The sequence below is a fragment of the Pogoniulus pusillus genome, chromosome Z (assembly GCF_015220805.1).
Source record: "Pogoniulus pusillus isolate bPogPus1 chromosome Z, bPogPus1.pri, whole genome shotgun sequence".
NCBI classification, from domain to species: domain Eukaryota; kingdom Metazoa; phylum Chordata; class Aves; order Piciformes; family Lybiidae; genus Pogoniulus; species Pogoniulus pusillus.
Genome location: NC_087309.1, coordinates 11,764,005 through 11,787,451, shown reverse-complemented (window position 1 = coordinate 11,787,451; position 23,447 = coordinate 11,764,005). Strand labels below are relative to the sequence as shown.

General features: G+C 44.3%; 1 protein-coding gene across 3 annotated transcripts in view; it reads right to left on the bottom strand.

The window, feature by feature from the left end:
- Nucleotides 1-22,990, bottom strand: part of PDZD2 (PDZ domain containing 2) — a 180,084-nt gene extending 157,094 nt beyond the window's left edge. For 2 of the 3 annotated variants that reach the window (XM_064176628.1, XM_064176629.1), the window contains exon 1: nt 22,418-22,959. In XM_064176628.1, the coding sequence (XP_064032698.1) occupies nt 22,418-22,896 (479 nt within the window). In that variant the 5' untranslated portion in view covers nt 22,897-22,959. Of the gene's footprint in view, nt 1-22,417 lie in introns of all 3 variants that reach the window. The other variant, XM_064176630.1, reaches the window with a different exon arrangement.
- Between the last annotated feature and the right edge of the window lie 457 nt (nt 22,991-23,447).

Sequence of the window (23,447 nt, the reverse complement as noted above, 5' to 3'; positions counted from 1 at the left end):
CCCCTCAGGCAGTTGTAGACAGCAATAAGGTCACCCCTGAGCCTCCTCTTCTCCAGGCTAACCAATCCCAGCTCCCTCAGCCTCTCCTCGTAGGGCTGTGCTCAAGGCCTCTCACCAGCCTCGTCGCCCTTCTCTGGACACGCTCAAGCATCTCAATGTCCCTCCTAAACTGGGGGGCCCAGAACTGAACACAGTACTCAAGGTGTGGTCTAACCAGTGCAGAGTACAGGGGCAGAATGACCTCCCTGCTCCTGCTGACCACACCATCTTGTCCCTGAGCATAAGCAAACTCTTCATCTGTGCTTCTTACTTACATGGGCTATAGTCAGGAATACTTTCTCCTATTACAGAAGGCCAAGTTTCTTGGGTAGAATATGAAAAACAAGTCATAAGCAGTACTGAGAGCTGTTGGGAAAGTCTGCCTCTCAATTGTATTACTCCATTTATCCATAATGATTATTTTTATAACACTTAAAATACTATCAGTAATTTATATGCAAAATAAGGCTATGGGGTCTGCGTCCCAAGCAGCTTATGCTCAAACTTCCTCTGTTAAGGCTAACTGATGTTTCAAATATGAAAGCTCAGTAGTCACTGAAACAGAATTAAAACCAAAATATCTCCAGTGGCCTGGTTTGGGGTTTTTTTGGTTTTTTTTTGTTTGTTTGCTTGCTTGCTTGGGGGTTTCCTTGCCAGGGGAGAGGCAAGACTGACTCTATTGTTAACTCTCTTCCACTGCTTCCCGCAAGCCCTCTACTGGAATGTATATTCCATATGTACCCCTGTAGCCAGAGGTTGGGCTTTGTGGGTGGATAGCTGTTTGCAAAGCATTTCTGCTTCATAAGCAGCCATATTAGAGCTTATTTTATGCATTTACAGTTTTTATAAGCTGATTATTTTTAAAATCTACTACATGCATGAAAAAAAAAAAAAAAACAAAACAAACAAAAAACTGAAACTAATTTTGAGAGAATATTCCACAGGACTCCAAACAGTGATGCAATGTGCCTACGTTTTGTAGCTCTGACATCACTTCATATTTAACTTATTTTATGTGATCATGGAATTTATTAAGTGTTTACTACAAATCTGTAGGGGATAAATCCTTCTCACCCTGCTGTTCTCCTATTCACTAAGTATGCACTGCCAGAATAATAAAGTATCAGTTCGTGCCCAACAGTGAGGATTTGAATGGCATTAAATATACTGTATCTAACTTCAAGATACAAAGCAGTAACTCAAGACTGGAAAGCAGAAAACAGATAAATGAAAATCTGTTAGCACTGCTAAAATAAAACAAGAATAATAACCTCAAGTTCACACAGTCTTAAAGTAATTTGTCTTATCTGCTACATTTAACACCAGCTAACAGTTATCAAAATGAAAGAAATAAATGAAGCCATCTTTCACCTCTCAATCTTTATTTGCTGTTTGCTTTTGTCTTGGTAACGTCCTCTGTTCAATTTTGATTTCTGTTGACTTAATACAATTACTTCTTTACAGTGTATGGCCCAGGTTTGAGATTTTACACAGGATGATATATTTGCTCAAATCAATCTGTTATCATTAACATGTCCCCCCCCCCTCCCCAGGGCAGAAACACCCATCTAAGCTTGTTTTCAGAAATTATAACTTGGTGGCCAAATTCAGAGTTTCCATTACCTCTCAGAAACAAGCAAACAAAAATAAGTAAAAGGCTAGGTTTTACCCTGCCTTGAATTCAGACTCCCAGCAAGACCTCCATCCACTACATAAGCTAGACATTTTCTCTCAGATAATCTTTCAGGCACCAAGGGAAAAATACTTCACAAAGATATAATATCTTACATTATGTACTCACCCTTAGATCTCTATTTAAATTCCATTCCTTCTATCCCTGAGATGATGCCAGTTTTCTGTGCACTTAACCTTTCTCCTGTATTGCACAATTAAGACAATTTTTTTTTTTCACTGCTGAAGACTATGTTCTGATTTTTCCTTACTCTGCTTGGTCCAAAGGTTACCATTTAACAAAATGTCTTAAGGACATTTTTCACTACCAAGAGGTATTTCGACAACAAGAACTATTTTTAACTTGGCTAGGCTCTGCTGAGTGTAAAATGTTGCACAGGGTGCTCAGCAGCCTAGGGGAGCGCAGCTATTGATGGGTTTTGTTTTCTCTGCATGATAACAGCAATCTGAACCGTCCAGCAGCAAGACTTTGTACACACAGTACATGATGTACATCTCATTACAAGTCTGAAGGGTCAACAAATAAGGGGAAAATGTACTTCACACTGACTAGTTCATAGCTAGAGGCAGCAAGGCACTGCTGCAGTCTGGGAGGGCACTGCACATCTACTGCTGCCTGTCTCTCAGATTGGGATTTTCAGATCTGCCAGGAGGTCATCTACCTCATCAGGATGCTGCTGGCAATCTGATCCAGGGTGGTGTCTCCAGGTGCTCCCCTTGTTTTGCTCCACTTGCTCTACTGGAAGCAATTTAGCTGTGACACATTCCCAAAAAGAGCGTGAGAAGGATGTAAAGGAGAGAAGGGCCAGAGGATAGAAAGGCTGGTGCCATTTCACAGCCACAGACCCCAACCTCAACTGCATGATGACAGGACAAGGGGTAATGGGTTTAAATTGGCAGAGGGCAGATTTAAACTAGATGTTAGGAAGAAGTTCTTTCCAGTGAGGGTGGTGAGACACTGGCACAGGTTGCCCAGGGAGGCTGTGGATGCTCCCTCCCTGGAGGTGTTCAAGGCCAGGTTGGATGAGGCCTTAAGTGACCTGTGCTAGTGAGAGGTGTCCCTGCCTATGGTGGGGGGTTGGAATTGGATGAGCTTTGAGGTCTTTTCCAACCTAAACCATTCTATGATCCTATGACCATGGGACAGGAGAACAAGGCCAGACCCTCTGCTGATGATGCAGGAGCACAATGCTGCTTAAACACACCTTCGTCAGGAGCAATGCAAGCCTTGGTGTGGTGCATATTCAGAACATCCAAGAAGACAGAACATTTTACTCCTCTGCAAACAACTAGCAGCATGCTCAGGCACTACTTGCACTACCAGCACACCAGCTAATGGGAGTTGTGTGGCATGGAGGGCTGCACAAGCTGTGTGCTCAGGGGTTAACGCCCCCTGGCAAAGGCACTGCCCACGTGTACCTGCTTAATAGGATTTCCTGTCATTTTCCCCTTCTCTTTAACTACAAAAATAATGTAGGTTACAGCAGAGGCTGCCCCTCCAGCAACCTGTGCTCCACCCTGGAGTCATTTTATATTACTCTCCCCAGTGCCCTAAACCAGGACTGCAGAGATTGTTTCAGATGTGTATTTCATTTTATGCTAGAATAGCCTCCATTAAAGCTGTGGTCTGTACCTTATGATATTCAAAGTGGAAGCCCAGATCTTGTTTGCTTTCTACACATCACCAGCCATCCTGCATTTTATCTGTACGTACTTCCCAGCGTGTGTCAGAACGTGCCGTCCGCTCGCCACTTATTAATGTTTCAAGAGCCTTCCTTAAAACATGCATGAGATTTAGGAAGGATTTTGATCCAGGAATCTTCTGACCATTCTGTGCAGTCAGAAAGCATAGTTTTATTCCACAGCCTGGATTTAATACAAAGAAACATGCTGCATCTGTTTCCAAATACTTTCTTTCTAAAACCATTACAAAAAACAGTGCCAAAACGTGCTCAGCGCTCTTTAAGAAGGAAACCTAATGTGGATTTCTTTTGATCCAGATCATCTTAACACCCAGGCTCAATTTTTCTTGCTAAAGCAATCTACAGGCTTCAGCTAATACAAATTTAATCTACAAGGTGTTTTGCTTGGGCTGGATGGGTTCAGCATGTCTTCATTGTAGGCACCACCTATCAGTAGCATCTGGTACTCATTTTAGATCTCAGTCATCGTGTTTATAGGCTACATGGTCAGGATCTGTCTTGGATTTCTGATCCATTTTGGATTTTTCACTAGGATATCCCTGCATTTGTGGATTAGAGATTACTTATCCTTAGCTTCATGTTAGTTTTTTTTGGAGATGTGAAGTTTCCTTTTTGAACAGTCTGTGGCAGCTGACCACACTGTAGAACTCATCCTGCAGGTCCAGTTCTTCTTTTACATAATCATACACCAAGAGTCACCTCTTTGGTTAATTGAGTGGGATGAGGGGATTGAGTGTACCCTCAGCAAGTTTGCTGATGATACAAAAATGGACAGGGCATGGACGGGGCATGGGGGTGGGGGTGGCAACACACTGGAAGGATCTGCTGCCATCCAGTGAGATCTGGACAGGCCGAGAGCTGGGCAAAGGCAAACCTCATGAGGTTCAACAAGGACAAATTCATAGTCCTGCATCTGGGGAGGAATAACAGCAAGCACCAATATGGACTAGGAGTCATCCTACTGGAAGGCAGCTCAATGGAGCAAGACCTTGGAGTCCTAGTGGACAGCAAGTTATCCACGAGACAGTAATGTGCCCTTGCAGCCGAGAGGGACAGTGGTATCCTGGGATGCATTAGGAAAAGTGTGTCTAGCAGGCCTAGGGAGGTTATTCTCCTCTACTTTGCCCTAGTGAGACTACACCTGGAATACTGTGTTTAGTTTTGGGCTCCCCAGTTTAAGAGAAACAGAGATCTGCTGAGGAGAGTCCAATGGAGAGCTACAAGGATGACTGCAGAACTTGAACATCTCTCCTATGAAGAAAGATTGAGAGACCTGGGTTTGATTTTGTTTTATTCCATGCATAAATTTAGTCCCCTGAAGAGCAGTATGGGGAGCCTAAGAAAGAGAAGCCCCTGGACAACATGAACAGCAGCACAAACCTCCTCCCTGTGTCCACACCTGTAACTCCTGCATTGCCCCAGCACATTTTCCATGGACTCCCTGACTGCCAAACTGGGGACCAAAAAACAAAAGGGACCTTTGTCAAGTGAGCATGAGAGAGGGTTATGTTCAGGGGCCAGGGTAGGAGGATGCTCCCAACACTACCAGGTTGCTCCTAGTTTGTAGCCATACAGCCATGAGATTAATTATATGGTTACACTAAAGCTTATATTTCTTTTGCTCACATGATTAGCTTGACACTGATACTAGCTTCTCATCAACTCAGCCATTTCCCAAGGACCCTGTTTATACTAGCAAGTGAGTTGTCACCCAAGAAGAACTACATTCAAGAGGAAAGAATCATAGAATAGAATCATAGAATCAACCAGGTTGGAAGAGACCTCCAAGATCATCCAGTCCAACCTATCCCCCAGCCCTAGCCAGTCAACTAGACCATGGCACTAAGTGCCTCATCCAGGCTTTTATTGAACACCTCCAGGGATGGTGACTCCACCACCTCCCTGGGCAGCCCATTCCAATGGGAAATCATTTTCCCTGCAAAGCCCCAGACTGCTTCCTTTTTCCTCAATAAACCCACTTTTGACACCCAGAGCTATCTTACTAGATTTTCAGCTCTCAAAGATAACCTAGTGAAGTTATAATATGCTAAGATTTATAAACTGGAGTGCTGACTCCAAGCAGAAAACTGGCACCTCCATCAGGCTTAGAGCTGGCCCTTCTCACTTCGCTACCAACATCAAATACTGTATCTAGAAATCATTTTTCAGCTGGTGCCTGGAGCACCACGAGAGGAAAAAAAGGGGAAAAAAAAGTGGGTTTTTTTTGTTTGGTTGGTTGGGTTTGAGGTGTTTTTTATTGTTTTTTTTTTTGTTTGGTTGGTTTGGGCTTTGGGGTTTGTTTTTTTCTTTGATGGTTTTCTTTTTCTCAAAGCCTGCACTAGGTGTAGAAAAGAAAAGTGTTTTGGCTCCAAGGTCTCAGAGAAACAGAATTAAGGTGTTTTTTTTTCATTCTGTCATCATTCCAGCAAAAACCCTACAGGTAAATAAGTCTCACTTGTTTACAGTGATGCCTCCTGGACACACTTGGGAAGACTGGATAATGGCTAAATTCATACCCAGGCAGGTATCTCATAAGCTGGGGCTTACTTGTATTGGTCAAATGTACTTCTACAGAAACAGGTATTTCAAAGTATTTTAGCCCTTGTGAAGTTGCTCTGACTTTATAACCCTCCAACAGACAGGCAGGTTCCTGGAAAGAAATGTTCCATAGTACAAATCCAGCAGTTAATTATGTGTTTTTGCCCAGGAGACCTCAGGCATCTGTAGAAAGTGAGCTGCTGTTATCACCTTCCTGTCATTGGTGCCATGACTTGTTCACAGTGTGGGGAAAAGGCCTGCACAGGACCCAACAGCTTCTTAAGTCCACACATGCTATCCATTAGGCTGTAAAACTCTGACAGGAGTTAGATATGCAGCTCTAAGTCATGCACAGTTTATGCAAACATAACTTACACAAAAAATTATTTCAGCTAGAAGCACACGGAAGAGAAATGGAAGGTAAAGCAGGCAACCAGCATGGCCTCACTGCAGAAAGCAGCACAAATGATAAAAAAGTAGATAATGTTAGCAACACATGAGGAAGGTGAAACTTTATAAGGAATTTCAACTAGTTCTTTACACTGAGTTTATGCTTATGTCTTATACTAAAGTATAAGACATTTTTTAATGTAAGGAAGATCTTGACCTGGCTTCACCAAGTCATGCATGATTCCTCTAATGCAGTACAAATGGAGTATGTGGCAAATAGGTCCCAAGTGCACAACCACAGAACCATAGACTCCACCAGGTTGGAAGAGACATCCAAGATCATCCAGTCCAACCTAGCACCCAGCCCTAGCCAGTCAACTAGACCATGGCACTAAGTGCCTCATCCAGGCTTTGCTTGAACACCTCCAAGGATGGCGACTCCACCACCTCCCTGGGCAGCCCATTCCAATGCCAATCACTCTCTCTGCCAACAACTTCCTCCTAACATCCAGCCTAGACCTGCCCTGGCACAACTTGAGATTCTGTGTCCCCTTGTTATGTTGCTGGTTGCCTGGCAGAAGAGACCAATCCCCACCTGGCTACAACCTGCAAAGGCAGGTAGTTGCAGACAGCAATGAGGTCCCCCCTGAGCCTCCTCTTCTCCAGGCTAAACAACCCCAGCTCCCTCAGCCTCTCCTCAGAGGGTTTGTGTTCCAGGCCTCTCACCAGATTTGTTGCCCTTCTCTGGACACATTCCGGTACCTCAACATTTCAGGCTATGCCTCCTCATATTATTTAATGCTATTAATACTATCATTAAAGAGAGAATATCCTTGAGGCTAGGAAAACCTCAGAGAATATGTGATCAGCTGACCCCTGGACTCAGGATTGCATTCCTTCATTATTAGAGCTGGCTGACCTGTTTTAACAAATAATGGTACCTAATTTAATTACATATTAGACAAATATTATTATTCATCCAGCCACAATTAATTAATTTCTAAGTCTACCTTTCATCCTGAATTTTGTGTACTCTCTTACCTTTTGTTTTCAAGCTCTTCTGAAACCCACCTCTCCCAAAATAGATGCTTAGAAATACAGAATCATCAAGGTGGGAAGAGACCTTTGAGATCATTGTGTTTGAGTACTCTACTAACTCACATGGTTTTTTTTTTATCAGTGCTGCTACTTACACTCATTTCCACAGTTTATAATTTGATTAATGGGTCAGCAGAGGTATAAAATAATTCTAATAAGGAGATTAGAGATTCTGGCTTTCTCATACACTACTTAAAACAGAGTCTGCTTAAAGGCAGAGCCCTGCAGTAAACCCTCATTGACTTTGAATTCCACACACTAGCCACTGACTTCTGATCCAGTTGGCATCTGTACACTTTTTTAGCTATTGTTTGTTTCTCCAGACCATAACTGGTGAATTACAGAAATATGATTTATTTTAGTCACATAGTTCATCCTGATGAAACTGGCTAGTTTACCAAATAATTTTCTGCTCTCCTGTCCATACCACTTACTTACTGAATGTAGTCAATGATTGAAAAACAGATCAGAGAGGAGATAATTATGTGTATTGCTGTGTCAGATATGCAGTGGTGGAAGGAAATTTGGGAGGCAGTTTCTGCATTTTCATGGAGGCAGACAGGAAGCAATTCCACAGAAGCTCACAGCACTGTGGTATTGTCAGGGAACTTGGGTCTTATCTTTGATTTTCTCTGTGAAAAAGCTGTGCTTCAGGCCAGTCACCAGCAAGAATGGAAGACATGCTGTAGAGGAGGAAGTAGAGTTGTGAACCCTTGGTGGTTCTTTCAGTACCTGCAACCCTACATGTGAAACACTCCCAGGGCTACCCACGCATGGAGATCCCAGCTCAGGGTGAATCAGCCTCACACACACAACCACAGACTCAGATGTAGCTCCTTCCAGCCAAACACAAAGAATAATCCCTCATGATTAGGCATTAAACTGTCAGATACTTTAGAACCAGCAAGATCCAAATACAAGTCCTAGGACAAGATAAAAGATCAACGTGTGGTTCAAACACTAAGCCATTCATCAGATCCATGCAGAGTGAGATATGAAGCTAAGAACATTTAGTTGCCACTAGTGTATCTAAACATTTTCCCAGTAACTTTGAATTTACAAACACCATCCTATTTCTGTTAAGACATGGTTTAAGAGAAAGTCCTGCCTGGCCAGCAGTAGTAATTAAAAAGCAGTTCTCAGCTATTTAACTTGAAAAAGCTACATAAGAACTGTACCCTCAGATTTTTCTTGATCTCCCATTACTCAAAAGTAGAGGGCAAATACTGCTTTGCTACCTAATGTCTTTTTACTCACAGTCCATTGTTTTCAAATAGAGTAGTTTTGGGAGCAAGGGTTTAACTTGAATTAATTGCTTTTCCTATTTGGGGAAAAGCACACAAACAGGTTTATTCATTTAGAGAATTTATCAACTGCAGATTGCCTGTTTCTTTTTTTGGAAGTGGTATTTACAAAGAATGTTAGCCCACAAATTCAGTAAACATATGGGATATGCAAGTTAATCCAGTAAGACCATTGTGGTGATGCTCCAGTGGACTAGTCACCACCAGGAAGGGAATGGAGTCTAATTCTATGACCATTTCCCTAAAGGCATTTTAATGTTAGGAAGTCAAAAGCAAATTTCCCTTTCGATAGTGTCAGTTTGAGGGAGAGGAGTAAAATAATGATAGAAACTTTGTGCCCATGCAAACATGCTTCAAATAGAATCATAGAATCATAGAATCAACCAGGTTGGAAGAGACCTCCAAGATCATCCAGTCCAACCTTGCACCCAGCCCTATCCAGTCAACTAGACCAGGGCACTAAGTGCCTCATCCAGTCTCTTCTTGAAGACCTCCAGGGACGGTGCCTCCACCACCTCCCTGGGCAGCCCATTCCAGTGGGAAATCACTCTCTCTGTCAAGAACTTCCTCCTAACATCCAGCTTACATCTAGGCTTTAAGGAAAAGAAAACAGCCTTTGTCCATAGCTGCCATATTTAACACTACAGTGGCTGAAAATAGGAGAGAATATCCCTCAAGTTAAAATTATTGCAGTCCAGACTGTACCACTTCAGTTCATACTAGTTTTAGCAGCTGTTTATGTGACCAATTACACTGAAATTTGAGCTGTTAGTCACACCCATTAAAATAAGCAATGCAGTTAATGAATTTAGGAATACCTAAATTCACAGAGAAAAGAGCAGTAACACAAACTACTTCTATTTCTGAAGTCCTATGGACCCCTTGCTTTGATATTTAGATTTATTCTCCTCAGTAAAGTTCTAGCTACCAACCTAAACTACAACAAATGGTAACTTCATTATCAGAAGACTTGATTATAATATCTTTTACAAGAGTGTAGTTGCTAAAAGGTTAAAAGGTGTGGCTGCTAAAAGTCCCTGAAGCTGCACCAGTAAAAATCAGGTCTTCATGAAGAGTTCCCTCTGCATTCCAGCACAGACAAATCTGCCCAAAACACATAACATGTTTCTGTGCTCCTTAAAGGAATTTCACACAGTCATAGAATCATTCAGGGTTGGAAGGGACCACAAGGATCATCCACTTCCAACCCCCTGCAGGGACACCCTACCCTAGATCAGGCTGACCAGAGCCTCATCCAGCCTGGCCTTAAACACCTCCACTATAATTCTTCCACCATATTATATTAGTAATTATATTAGGTATATATATATATATATACATACATCCTAAAAGACATGTAAAGAACACTTCTTACTGCACTTTATGAATTCTTGCATAAGGCTGGATAAAATCCCAGTTGACACAACCCAAAAATTGCTTAAAATATTTATATGACATTGCCCTCTAGAGGAAACAGAAAAATCTGTGTTTCAGTAGACACTTTTCTGCAGATGAATATAGGAAATGTCATTTTCAGCAGAACAAGCAGTGTCTTTGTAGAAACCATTTTCATTGAGAATGTCACACACTGGTTTGGCTCCATTTATCATACATGAGCTTCCAAGAAGGAATTCCTCAACCTCTAGTACATCTTCCTTATGACACTGCATTTAGATAGATGGTATCACAGAGTTTACTGGTTACCAGGTATCTGTGTTCTTCTCCTCACTGACAGAACAAAACCAACTTAGGCCATGGAAAATTGACAAGCATTTAGCAATCCTTCAGTTATCATGGCACAAATTGCTGCTGGTCAACGTGTGTAAGGAGGACAAAAATTACTTTAATTGACCCATTCCAATGATCAAGTAATGGACTAGAAAACCACAGCCAAAATGATTGCTCTATAAGTCATTGTTTTGTTTTGCAAGGTGGTTTCTTTCTTTCTTTTTTTTTTTTTCAGATGATCATACAGTTACCTATAATACCTACTACAGAGAAGAATAAAACCAGATCTTGCCACCTTTGTAAACAGTAGAAAAGAATCTTAGGCGTCAGCAGAAACAAAAGTCTCCTTTGGACCCATTTCAGCAATTCTGCATTTTGAAAGAGCTTGTGTCTATTTTCCATCTACTGCTAGTTTTTCATGGTCTTCTTAAAGACCCTTCAGTCTAGCTGAGCTTCCTGAGTCTTCAGGGTGAAGTTCCCTGCTAATAATCACATTTGCCTTACTCTTGTCCTGTCTCAGTAGGTATGAGTCTTCCTGTGCTGCCCCAAACCTTCTGTCAGGGTCTGCCAACTTACCTTTTAACTGGTACTTGTCTGTTAAAAGTGTTTCCATTTTGAGACCTAGGTGATCTTGGTGAATGTCACACATTTCATCCAGAGAAAGCAGCAAGAACGGTGAGTGATGCTGCAGAGCCTATGATTGATACATAAGCCCTTGCTGTCATAGCCCATATCTGATAGAAAGGAGACAGAAAAATAAGTTTCAAGGAGCATGTGATACTGCTCAGTGCTGGAAGCAAGTGTCACATCAGATAAGAAAAGCAATGAGTTTTCTGCAGTGAAAAAAAAAGAGCCCATTCCCAAAGCCATCTACCACAGCAGTTGTGTCTGGAGCTATATTCCTTCCTCTCTGCTGATCGCACCTACGGGTCTTATATTTATCCTCTCACTTATGTCTGTAGATGGCAGGTTAGTGCTGACTAGGCATCTATCTGAGGATGATGTTGAGCATACCCTCTGCTTGTGGAACCACCTCCTGTTCATCATCTTCCAACCCTCCCTGCTCCTGCCCTTTCCAAACCAGGCCTGATTCCTAGTGACAGGAGATAAGTGGGTTTTAAGCTGCTGCTATTGTTAATGCCTTTAGCTGTAGAGGGTCATAGTTCAGTCCTAGTGTCTTCCAGCTCAGCAACTATCACCCTCAAAGGTACAGAGAATGTGATCGTAGCCTCTTTGCAGAGCACTCCCAAAACCATTCTGAGAAATGCTGCTTCCTTAGTACAACACTAAGTGAAAAAGGCAATTCAATGAAGACTGAAGAAGCTGTGCCTTTCCAAGACTCATGGCACATCAGTCAGTACGAGTGGGAAAGGACAACCTGCCATACACCTGTCTGCAGTCACCACTTCGTGCTGCAGCAGCTTGGTGCTGAGGTCTAATGGAAATCTGTATTTAGCCATCAGCACACTTTTTGGACTCTCAGCATATGAAGATAAATTTACATTTACAGACTAGAAGAGACACTTGTTGCAACATGGCATGTAAGGGCACAAGCATGATAAAAAGAGCAAGAATAACGGGCACAAAATGTCCCTTGCTCGTGTTTTTAAATGTCTCTATTTTCAATTATTGATAGCTAAAACACTGCTCTGAGCTAGCAAATGCACTGCTGGAGAGGCTGTGAAAATAGCTGCTGCAATGGCTGAAGGCCACATGTGCACCTTGGCTAGGTGGTAGGAAAAAGTCATACTATTTTGTACATTCCAGCAGTTTGCCAATTAGTTAAGTTGTGCTGCATCCTGGCTGTGCTTCCACATGACCTGAGAGTGTGGGGTGCTTGCTGAACTCAAGGCTGAAAATCCCTCTCAGGATGGAAAAAGGGTCCTGCTGGCACTTTGGTGTGAAGAATAAATGACAAGGCATGAGGCTGCTCCAGCAAACCAAGCTGTTACCACAGTAGATGAGTGGAGAGGGCAGGGCTCTACTCCAAACAGTGGGCTTCTTCTCTTGTAACTACAGTACAGTCAGAACTGTAAATTAAATGGACGTGCACATCACAGCAACAAAGTACATCCCTGTAAGCAGAGCTTTCACAATTTAATGGAACAAAACAAAGCACACAAAAACAGTTCAAGACAACCCATTTTTATAAACTCTGAGGCTTTTACACCTTGTGAGGCAACACCCCCAACCTCTGTCCAAGTATTTTCAAGCCTGATGCAACCTCTCTTGAAAGAAACTTTGCAGAGCCAGAGCTGGAGAGCATTTGCTGCAGATCACCCTGGAGATGTTGCCCAATTACACAGTGTATGCCTATTGGGAATCACGCTTTCCGTGGAGAGAGGCCAGCTCTGTTGTTCAGTGATAACATTGTGAAGAAGGCAAAGACAAGCATACTGCTCCCAAAATTTGGGGGAAAACATGCAAGCACAGATAGGATACAAACCATTTAAATCAGTGACAGACTGTGCATTGTCTTTTGTGGGTTTTAGACAAAACTCTCCTAAGCAAGAAGATGCAAATAAGATGCAAACCTGAGGAGGACAGTGGGTTTGGAAAGCCTATTGAGGAGACACTTGTAGTGGTGGGATGCTACAAATGACCACCACTACAAGGGAATTAGTTTTGCCTCTGCAGGCACTGGGCTCAGTGTAGCAAGGTTGAGAAGGAAAGCAGGAACCAAAGGGTTCGAACAGAAAACTGAGCAGATCCATGCTTACATTAGTAAAGCAAAGAGGACAAACAAGCTAAATGATCTCTGCTGACTCTGAGGATTAGTGACCTTCTACTTAAGTCTGGCTCTTGAGAGAGGATTTGGGATAAAGCTTATTTCCTCACAGCAATTTATTTCTCAACACACATGGTTAAGTTTGATCATACGTTTCCTGAAGGCATAAAAAGAGAGAAGGAAAATATCTCTTAGTCTAGTTACATTTTAAGGAGGGTATTAATATCCACTATTAGCGTGAAATACAGCAACTGCCCTTCAGAAATGGTTGCATGCTCCAGCATACACCACTTCAGGAGCACAGTGAAACTTACACTGTGTTCAAGATGAGTTAGACAACCATAAGCTGCTTCTCATTTTCCATAGGTTGAGCACACATGTTCACTGTTGCCCTGCTCACAGCAGCTCAACTGGAGGAGAGAACCATCAGCCAAATCCCTGCATGCCGCTTAATTTCCATCCTCGGGACTCATGCACCAGGCAGCTCAGAGGGCACATCAGCATATGCTTCCCATCCGTGCCTGTGGTAACAAGCCCCAGGTCCCAGCCTCTGTGCCCTGATCCGTCACTGAACAGCATGAAGATTGGTAATATGATATTAAAAAAAGGAAACTAAATCAGCTCCACAGTAGGCTGGGGGTATTTTTGAGGTCAGTTATGAGAAATCTTCTCCTGGAGGTTGTATTTGGAGGCCACAGCCTCCCGGACCACCGTGTTTATTTTCCTTTGTGTAGTCAGTGCTGATACTATTTTAATGAGGAGCTCCCACAGAAATGTTTGCCCCATAGCCAAGGGCAAAGGGCCAGGATATATTTCCATTTGTTTTCCTATTAAAACAAAAATGTTTTCTTATGAACATAACCAAGAGAAGGCCCTACTAACACCAGGCAAAACAGCTGCTTATACCAAGCAGTGCTTTGTGTTGGCAGCACTTTTGCTTTAGCAAGGAGGTGAGGAAACAAAGTAAAAGAGAGCAATTGATCCATGCAACATGACATGCCCAGGAGGTAGGGGTGTGGTGAGACACAGCTTTCTGTGATGACCATGGGTAGTTTTCTTGGGGTGATTTTTCTCTAAGGAAGAGGATCCATAAAAGAGATTGCTCTGTCAAGTGGAAAATAAATCCACGATAACTTCCAGAGAAAGACAAGCACAGAAAACTGAAAACCTCCCATTCCACCATAACATGAGGATTCCACCACCCACACACCCAACCCTGCTAAAGAATGGATTTGTTACCAAAAACTTAAACTGTGGGGCCCAGATGATGAGCAGAGGGAGAACCACTCCTGCTCCCTGTTCCCACAGCATGCCATCCTCATGTGCCAGTCGAAGCACCTGGAAGCAGTTTGAACACACTGCTGAGTAACATGGTCCTACAAAACCCTGCAGATGCTCCAGTGACAACGGCAGACCACCTGTGGCAGAATGAAGCAGCTGTGGCAAGGACAGCAAGCCTCCTGTCGTGGCAGGAAGCAGCGACCCATGGAAAACACACAATTACAGCATTCTGCCCACCACATTTCTTTCCAACAGGAAAATCTTCCTATTGCAGGGGCAAAGCAGTTTATGATAAAAATCATTCAGTTCAGACTCTGGAGGAAAGAGTAGCTCAGTAAGATGTGCCTTCAGAGATGTGCTCATCTGAAACTTCATTTGTCCAACCATGCTGTCGTACTTTGAATCAGCTCTACTCAGACACAGCAACCGTTCTCATTCTCTGTTCCCCTACCCTCAGTAAATGTACCGCCCTGCATTTCATAGAACCATAGAATTAACCGAGCTGGAAAAGACCTTCGAGATCTTCAAGTCCAGCTTATCACCCAACATCATCTAATTAACTAAACCATGGCACTAAATACCTCCTGCAGTCTCCTCTTAAACATCTCCAGGAATGGTGACTCCATCAGCATTCCAGGCAGCCCATTCCAATGCCAATCACGCTTTCTGAGAAGAACTTCTTCCCAACATGCAGCCTAAACCTGCCCTGTTGCAGCTTGAGATTATGTCCTCTTGTTCTGTCACTGGTTGCCTGGGAAAAGAGACCACCCCCTCCACCTGGCTACAGCCTCCCTTTTGGTTGTTGAAGAGAGCAATAAGGTCTCCCTTGAGCCTCACCTTCTCCAGCCCTTGCCTTGCAGGGCTCCCAACGAGGTGGCAAAGAGCACCCTCCTGAAGACTGCTGTTCAGAGCAGAATGTAACTCCAAATACAGATAGGGACTGCATGTTGCCTTTCCCGCATCAGCAAGAACTAATTTGATACAGAACCTCAAAATTTCATCCAGCTGAGCCTGAGACTGTTATTGACTGCCACAGGCAAGCAGCACAAAGTGCTTTGCACATTTTGAGACCTGTAATTTGGTTAGACGTTCAGTATTGTGCTCTGTAATCATCTGTTAGCACTTACAGAGATGCAGGACTGTGTTTAGAAATGTCCATACATCACACAACTACTAATAGCATTGACATGCTAGGAGGACCAGGACATTACCCTTCATACTTCCAGCTATCCTTAAGCACATAGACACAACAGGCAGTAACAACAAGCACTCAGGAATGATCTTGGCTTTGCTGGAAACCCCCAGCTTCAGGTCAGGCTAAAAGCTTCACCTTCAGTACTGACACTTGAAGTTCACACTGCACTGCACGTTTGATTTCTGAATGTCTTTGTCAGCATCCTTGAAAACAAACTTATTTTCCTGACATTCAGCATGCTGTATCTTGTGCTGAGGAGGAGTCCTAAAAACTCCCACAGGAGACTGGCTGAAGAAGACACTGTGCAAAGGTGTGGGCATAAAAAAAACCAAAACAAAACCCAAACCCCTTTCTTTCTCTATTAATCTTTCGGAAGCGACACCAAGGTGTAAGTTAAAAAGAAGCCAGTTCTCAGACTATATTCCCACATGTGGTGAGGTTTGGTCATTTTTGGCAGAGAAATGTGGTGTTTTGAAGCAGTGGCTGGGCTTCCTCGATGACAAAATTATCATAAGGTCTCATGTTTATACTATAGTCTCATCAATCATAATGTATCTTAGTCTGCTTTCTTCAAAAACAATTTTGGTTTGGAAATTATTCTGCAGTGATTTTAAAGATTATATTTATGTGTGTGTGTGTGTGTGTGTGTGCATATACATATATGTGTTGTGGAGGGTCTGCAGGCCCCAAAATAGGCTTATTTATGCCTTGCCCTGCCTGGACGTGTTTTCTGCCCAAGATCCCTGTTTGTAAACATGTTGTGTAAGCCCCCACACGCCCAGCTTGTGCTTCCCTGGTGTAAGCCCATGTGATCCCCATATTTGGGAAAGTTCAGGCCTGTGGCTTTTGCCTATTATGGTAAGATTTGGCTGGCTGCCAACCTGATTGGTCATTCTAGTGGCCAAAGGGCCATTATTCTTGGCCCACCTTTAATAAATAGGGGTACACAGGTAAACAATGTGCTCGGACTCCATTGCTCATGCTTGGACTCCCCTGCATAGCTCGGGCTCCCCTGCCTGCGTACTCACTTGCAGAGCTCACTTAAGCCTGCCTATATATACGTGGAGCCCACAGTCTCCCAGCCAGCTGTGCACACTTGCATGCCACTGTGTTATCAGGACCAGATCCTGTATTGCCTGCCTTTGCCTACAGAGTGCAGTCTCCCAAGCAGCCGTGCACACCTTGCATGCCCACTGCCTATCATTGCCTGGTAAGCACCTCTGCCGCTGAGTTACCAGGAAGCAGACTCTGAATTGTCTGCACAAGCTTTCGGCCTGCCTAGCCAGCATTACATTGTGCTGAGACAGCACAGCATCCTGCCTCTGCTCCTGAGGTCCTGCCTAAGAATCTCTGGAGAGAGCGCCCAGAAGAGCCCAGTAGCACAAGGTCAGAGACTATCATTTCCCCAGAAGCCAGGAGGATTCCAGCCTCAAAGTCCACAGGCAAAGCTCCCCTGAAGTTTGGACATTAGTAATAGGCTGTGACATAGCCCTCGAGGGTGATTGATGATTAATAAGAGTTGTAAGTAAAGGCTTTAATGCCTCTGTAAATATCTGTTGCCTCTGCCATAGAGCAGAAACAGTTTCCAGCTCGCTCTGCTGGGCGAATAGTATATAAACCCCAAGCAGCATTAAGCCACGGGGAAAAATCCTTTCTCTTTTTATAATTTGAACTGTTTGCTAGTTATTAATAAGTTACTGTAGGTATTGATCCTAGAATGTTTTCATAACCATGTAGAATTGTTTTAATATTGATATACAGTGGTTGGGAGTGGCGAGAGTTCAGAACACTGAAGTTAATAAATATGTTATTTTTATAGAAGATTATCTCACACCAATTAATTTCTCCCCTCTGCCAAAATCGGTGTAGGTGGCAGAATACTCCTCCGTGACAATATATATTAACAAGGCCAAATGCAGGATTCTGCACTTTGGCCACAACAACCCCAAGCAGCTCTACAGGCTGGGGACTGAGTGGCTGGAGAGCAGCCAGGAAGAAAGGGACCTGGGGGTACTGATAGTGGGCTGAAGATGAGGCAGCAGTGTGCCCAGGTGGCCAAGAGAGCCAATGGCATCCTGGCCTGCATCAGGAACAGTGTGGCCAGTAGGACAAGGGAGGTTATTCTTCTCCTGTACTCAGCACTGGTCAGGCCACAGCTTGAGTCCTATGTCCAGTTCTCGGCCCCTCAATTCAAGAGAGATGTTGAGGTGCTGGAACATGTCCAGAGAAGGGCAACAAAGCTGGTGAGGGGCCTGGAGCACAGCCCTGTGAGGAGAGGCTGAGGGAGCTGGGGGTGTTTAGCCTGGAGAAGAGGAGGCTCAGGGCAGACCTCGCTGCTGTCTACAACTACCTTAAGGGAGGCTGTAGCCAGGTGGGGGGGTGGCCTCTTCTGCCAGGCAACCAGCAAAAGAACAAGGGGACACAGTCTCAAGTTGAGAAAGTGATTGGCATTGGAATGGGCTGCCCAGGGAGGTGGTGGAGGCACCATCCCTGGAGGTGTTCAAGCAAAGCCTGGATGAGGCACTTAGTGCCATGGTCTAGTTGAGTGGCTAGCCCTGGGTGCTAGGTTGGACTGGCTGATCTTGGAGGTCTCTTCCCACCTGGTTGATTCTATGATCTCTATGATCTTCTGTATATATAAAAGCTGTGTCCAAGCACTGCAGCTATTCCTGATGGGATTTTTTTTTTTATCAAATATTTCAAAATGAATGATATTCATGACAAAATAATCCTTTTGCAATCCTCCTAGGACCTGCTCAATGGAGCCCCATTCGGTCATGCTCCAGAAATGAGAGATTCATCTGTCATCTGCAGGGATACTAACAGCCTCCCTCCAGTAAATGAGTAATAGCCCAAAATGAGAGGAGTAGTTCCAAAATACATAAGAAGTTGTTGTCTGGGGGAACATAACCCACGTGTTTTGGAGATACAGTTGTATAGACAGAAGGAAAATAAACATGCAGAGTTTTGACTAACCTTTATTCAGCACTCCAATACTGTTCATTTCCCTGCAATTGTGTTTGATAGACACACAATTTCGTAACTCTGAAGAGAGCAATAATTTTCCCTCAGTCACTAACATCACAAAAAAATGCCACCACCTACATCATTCCTCTCTAATGTAATAATACCCTGTTAAGTAAAGAGCTTTGATGATTATGTTACTCTATAATGTTTCTCTAAATGAAAAAGAAGGGGGGGGGATGAAACAAGCTCAGCAATAATCAATCTGGTTTTGCTGTTTACATTGCAATCAGGTGGAATTTAAACAAATAACTTTTCTTTAGAGAAATTGGATGCAATTTCCCTAGCAGGGAGAGACAGATGAGTGATATCCACAGCCAGCTCCTCTCAGAATTGCCACACTGCTCTTCTGCACTGTGTCTCACCCCATCACCATTCCAAGACCTGAGGACCAGTAGGCATATGGCCTACATAGGTAGATGCTGAAAGAGTACACACTGTCCAGGGCTGTGTGATTTGTTATGGCTCCAGCCATCTGTCCCCACATCCTCTAGGGGCTGACTACATTCGTATGACAGCCAGCAGAATGGACTGCATGCTCCTACCTCTCCTCTTCTCTTATCCAGTGTATTGATTCAGGTCCTTGGAACAAAGAGAGTTTGCTCGGTGGGGTTGAGCTGGAGGTGAGGTGAAGCTCAGGATATGTGAGCATGCTTCCTACCAACCCTGCTGCAAAGATGATAATCACCCCCAGGTAAGCAGCAGTCATGAGACTCATGCAAAATATCCTGTTGTTTGGAAATAAATCGTGAGTGCCAACCTGAAAGCACCAGCATGGACAACACATTCACCAGAAAAGATGGGGCTGCCCTAGCACCCTTGGCAGGTGAGGAACATGCAAGCAGTGTTTTTGCTTATCTAATCCAGCCTGGTGGTACAGGAGCTAAGGCAGTATTTTAAATTTCACTGACCAGGCACAGGCTACACTAAGTGTGTCACACCACAAATCACAGCACTCAAACTCCTTTGTACCCACCTGGAAGAGTTTCTCACCCTAGGCAGATAATTAGGCAGAAAACGAGCCAGAAAAACTGTACAATGTGCTGTTCCTTGAAAGGAACAAAAAGGGAAACAGCTTTGCTACTGCCACTGCAGGAGCAATATGGAAATACTCTGCTTCTTTGAAACACATTCTTCCCAGAAGACAAGTTGATCTTGCCCTTCAGCCTAATATAAACCACAACTGCATTATGTCCCTTAGAATCATAGAATCAGTCAGGGTTGGAAGGGACTACAAGGATCAGCTAGTTCCAACCCCCCTGCCACAGGCAGGGACACCCTACCCTAGATCGGGCTGCCCACAGCCTCATCCAGCCTGGCCTTAAACACCTCCAGCCATGGGGCCTCAACCACCTCTCTGGGCAACCCATTCCAGCCTCTCACCACTCTCATGCTCAACAACTTCCTCCTCACTTCCAGTCTAAATCACAGTATCACAGTATCACACACAGTATCTCCCCACCTCCAGCTTCGCTCCATTCCCCCAGTACTATCACCCCCTGATAGCCTAAAAGGTCCCTCCCCAGCCCTTTTTAGGCCCCCTTCAGACACTGGAAGGCCACAATAAGGTCACCTTCTAAGAAACTTACTGAATGACTGTCAGAAGAGTCTGGTACAATCAGATGAACAAAGTGATAACATGGGTATGGAGCTACCAGTCAGCTCATCAAGAACCAAAACCAAGCACTCCAAACTGAGAATGTCCTCAAGGTCCCAGTCTGTCATCCATCAACATAATCCTTGCCAAATAGCAGTTGGCAGTAAGTTAGGCAAGGATGCTTTGGTCGCTGTTGCGACCAACAACTCTGCCTTCATAATGGCCAAACCCAAAATTCAACTGAGGAAAATGGAGCACTTTGGTCTCTTTAGTAGCAGCCACAGTTTGCTGGTCTAATGACGGCGCTCTCCAGAAGGAACAAGGCCAAAGTGAAGCCTTCATAGATGAGATATAAAGTACAGATATCCAAACATTTTGGACTCCATTGAGTATTATGTCACTGGTGGATACTGCCACAGTACTGTTATTTATACACTCGTGGAATTACAGGCTTGAAATTAGAGGGAGTTGTTATTGCATCTGCAATATCACAAGGGGAAGAGTCCAGCACCCAGAGATTCAGGAGTTACTGCTTTTATTCTGCCACATCACAGAACTGGGAGCAGTAGTCACCTCAAATCGCCAATTGGGAGCAAAATCCATGCACTTTGCAGGATTATAATTCGCAAGTGTTACCCTACCAGGGGCATTGAGGGTTTTGCAAACCCAACAAGTAAAGCAGCAGATAAATAACCGTCAGTGATGCAGATAAATAACCCTCAATGCCACATTCATTACAGATTTGTCCTGTGAGACCCAACTCTTCTTTTTCTTTTTCTTTCTCAATATATAGTTTAATTCAGCTAAGTATTGTTATTTGTCTCTGCAGCAAATCTCACTTTTTGGAGTACTTTCTCAGCTGCTCTAAAATTGTGTATTACTCTTAAGGCACACAAAACATACTGGATTACACAGGCTGGAGATAACAGAGCTTCCTATAAATAAAGGCTATTCCACCAGTGGTTTCCAAAACTGTCTATCCCCAAAATGAAGCCCTTTGGCAAGATGTGGAGGATTTCATGCTCCACAGCAAGCTGCAACCTCAGGTATCAATGAAGGGGACACAGTCTCAAGTTGTGCCAGGGTAGATATAGGCTGGATATTAGGAAGAAGTTCTTCACAGAGAGAGTGATTTCCCATTGGAATGGGCTGCCCAGGGAGGTGGAGGCACTGTCCCTGGGGGTCTTCAAGAAAAGACTGGATAAGGCACTTAGTGCCATGGTCTAGTTGATTGGTTAGGGGTGGGTGATAGGTTGGACTAGATGATCTTGGAGGTCTCTTCCAACCTGGTTGATTTTATGTGGATTCTATGTGTGGATTTATCTCTTAGAAGAGAAATATCTTTGCCTTTGCAAAAGGAAATGTTAAGTTTGCTGGTCTACAAAAGGCAAAGCTGTGCCAGTGACTCATTTTACAGTATGCAGTAGCTGAAATTAAAAAACAAGCAAACAAAAACCCCAACCCCCCAAAAAAAACAACAACCCAGGGATAGTCTATATCCTTGTAAGAACCTTCATTTCTTATTTGAACTTCTAAAGATTTCAGGTTTTCTGGGACAGAAGACAGCAAAATAGAGCAAATGCAGTAAAATCAAAGGGAATTCATTAAAAATGAAGTTGTTCTAATCTGGAAAACACAAATGTGTCTTGCTTTGAAAAAGTTTCAGGCAGCATTTAGCTGTCAAAAAAAAAAAAAAGTGTCTCTCAATTCAAATGATTCAGCAAAAAATGAAATGCACCTGCAAAACATCTTCCAGCTCTGCTGAGCCTGTGTTTATTTTGACTTAAGGAAACAGTTTTATCCAAACCCAGGAAGACTCCTGTTTTAGTGGAGACCCTCCAATGACCATGACATACTATTTTTTGACATAACGACTCCTCAAACTTTTCCTGTGGGTCTGCAATTAGAAGGTGTAGGCTAATTATTGATTTGCCTTTGTAACTTATTTTCTACAGGCCTTAAGAAGGAGCCCAGAGCTCCCCCACGGGCTTTTAAAGCAGAGGGTTAAACCTCTGCTCTCGGATATAAATGCATCACCCGTTGTGACCTGCGCCACGCACTGTGTGAAGCGGCCGCTGGTGGCTGCTCTTTCACCCTTACCTTGCACCAGTAACGTCCACGCCGACCATCAGCTGTCCGTTCAGAGAAAGTATCTCGTCTTTCAGGCGCACTCTCCCGCACTTGCCGGCAGGGCTGTTTTTCTTCAAGTCTGTCACCCAGATGCACCCAACGTCGAGCACTGGCCCCTTATGTCCCTTCCTCTTCTTCCCTCCCCGACGCTTCTCCCCATAGTCCCCCAGAGCAGGGATGTTCCCAAAGCTCAACCCAAGAACCTCATTTTTTTGCATTTCCTGGGCCAGGTACATGGTGCAGATCTCAGTATCTGAAGTCCCGCAGCTCCCTGGCTGCAGTTTGCTCTCATCCACAGAGAAGTTGAGCTGGATGTACTCCCTCAGCTTCTGGACAGCTGAGCGGCAGAGCTGCTGCTCTGCACCCTCAGCCCCTTCGCGACAACTGTTCTGCAGCCACTGGCACAGGAGGGGGAGGAAGACCCCTGCGTTGTCCTGTGTGATGGGCATTGCCGTCCCTGTGCATCCCCTCACAGCAGCAGCCCTGACTCCAGTCGGCTCCCCACACCTCGGCTCTGCCACCCACTGCGATCCCCTGCAGTCTCTGGGGCCATGCTGATTAGGGGATGCAGATCCAAAGTAAACCCCATGTAATCTCACAGGAGCCTTTTCTGCACTCGAGCTGATCAGAAGCACAGCCAAGGCAGAATGTCTGTTGTGAACACTCTTCAGCCGCCCCCGCAGAAAGGTCAGTGGACGAAACGGTGTGGAGCGCGTACTGCTGTCCGGGGACGCCTGCTGTCAGGGTCCCAGCTCCGCTGGGAATGATGATTCTTTGCCACCACGCTCACCATATCATCTTGTCCTGCAAAGGGGCGGGGGAGGAGGGGAAACAGCATCGTTAGAAAATACCGCAGACGTCCAGCAGCCCCAGCCCAGCATCCCCCCCCCCGGTGACAAGCCCAGAGACGGGCTTGCACGGCCAGATCGCCTCTCCTCCTGCGCTTTACCACTTGGGGGCACCAGCTGCTCTTCTCAGCAAGGGAATAAGAGGTCACCAT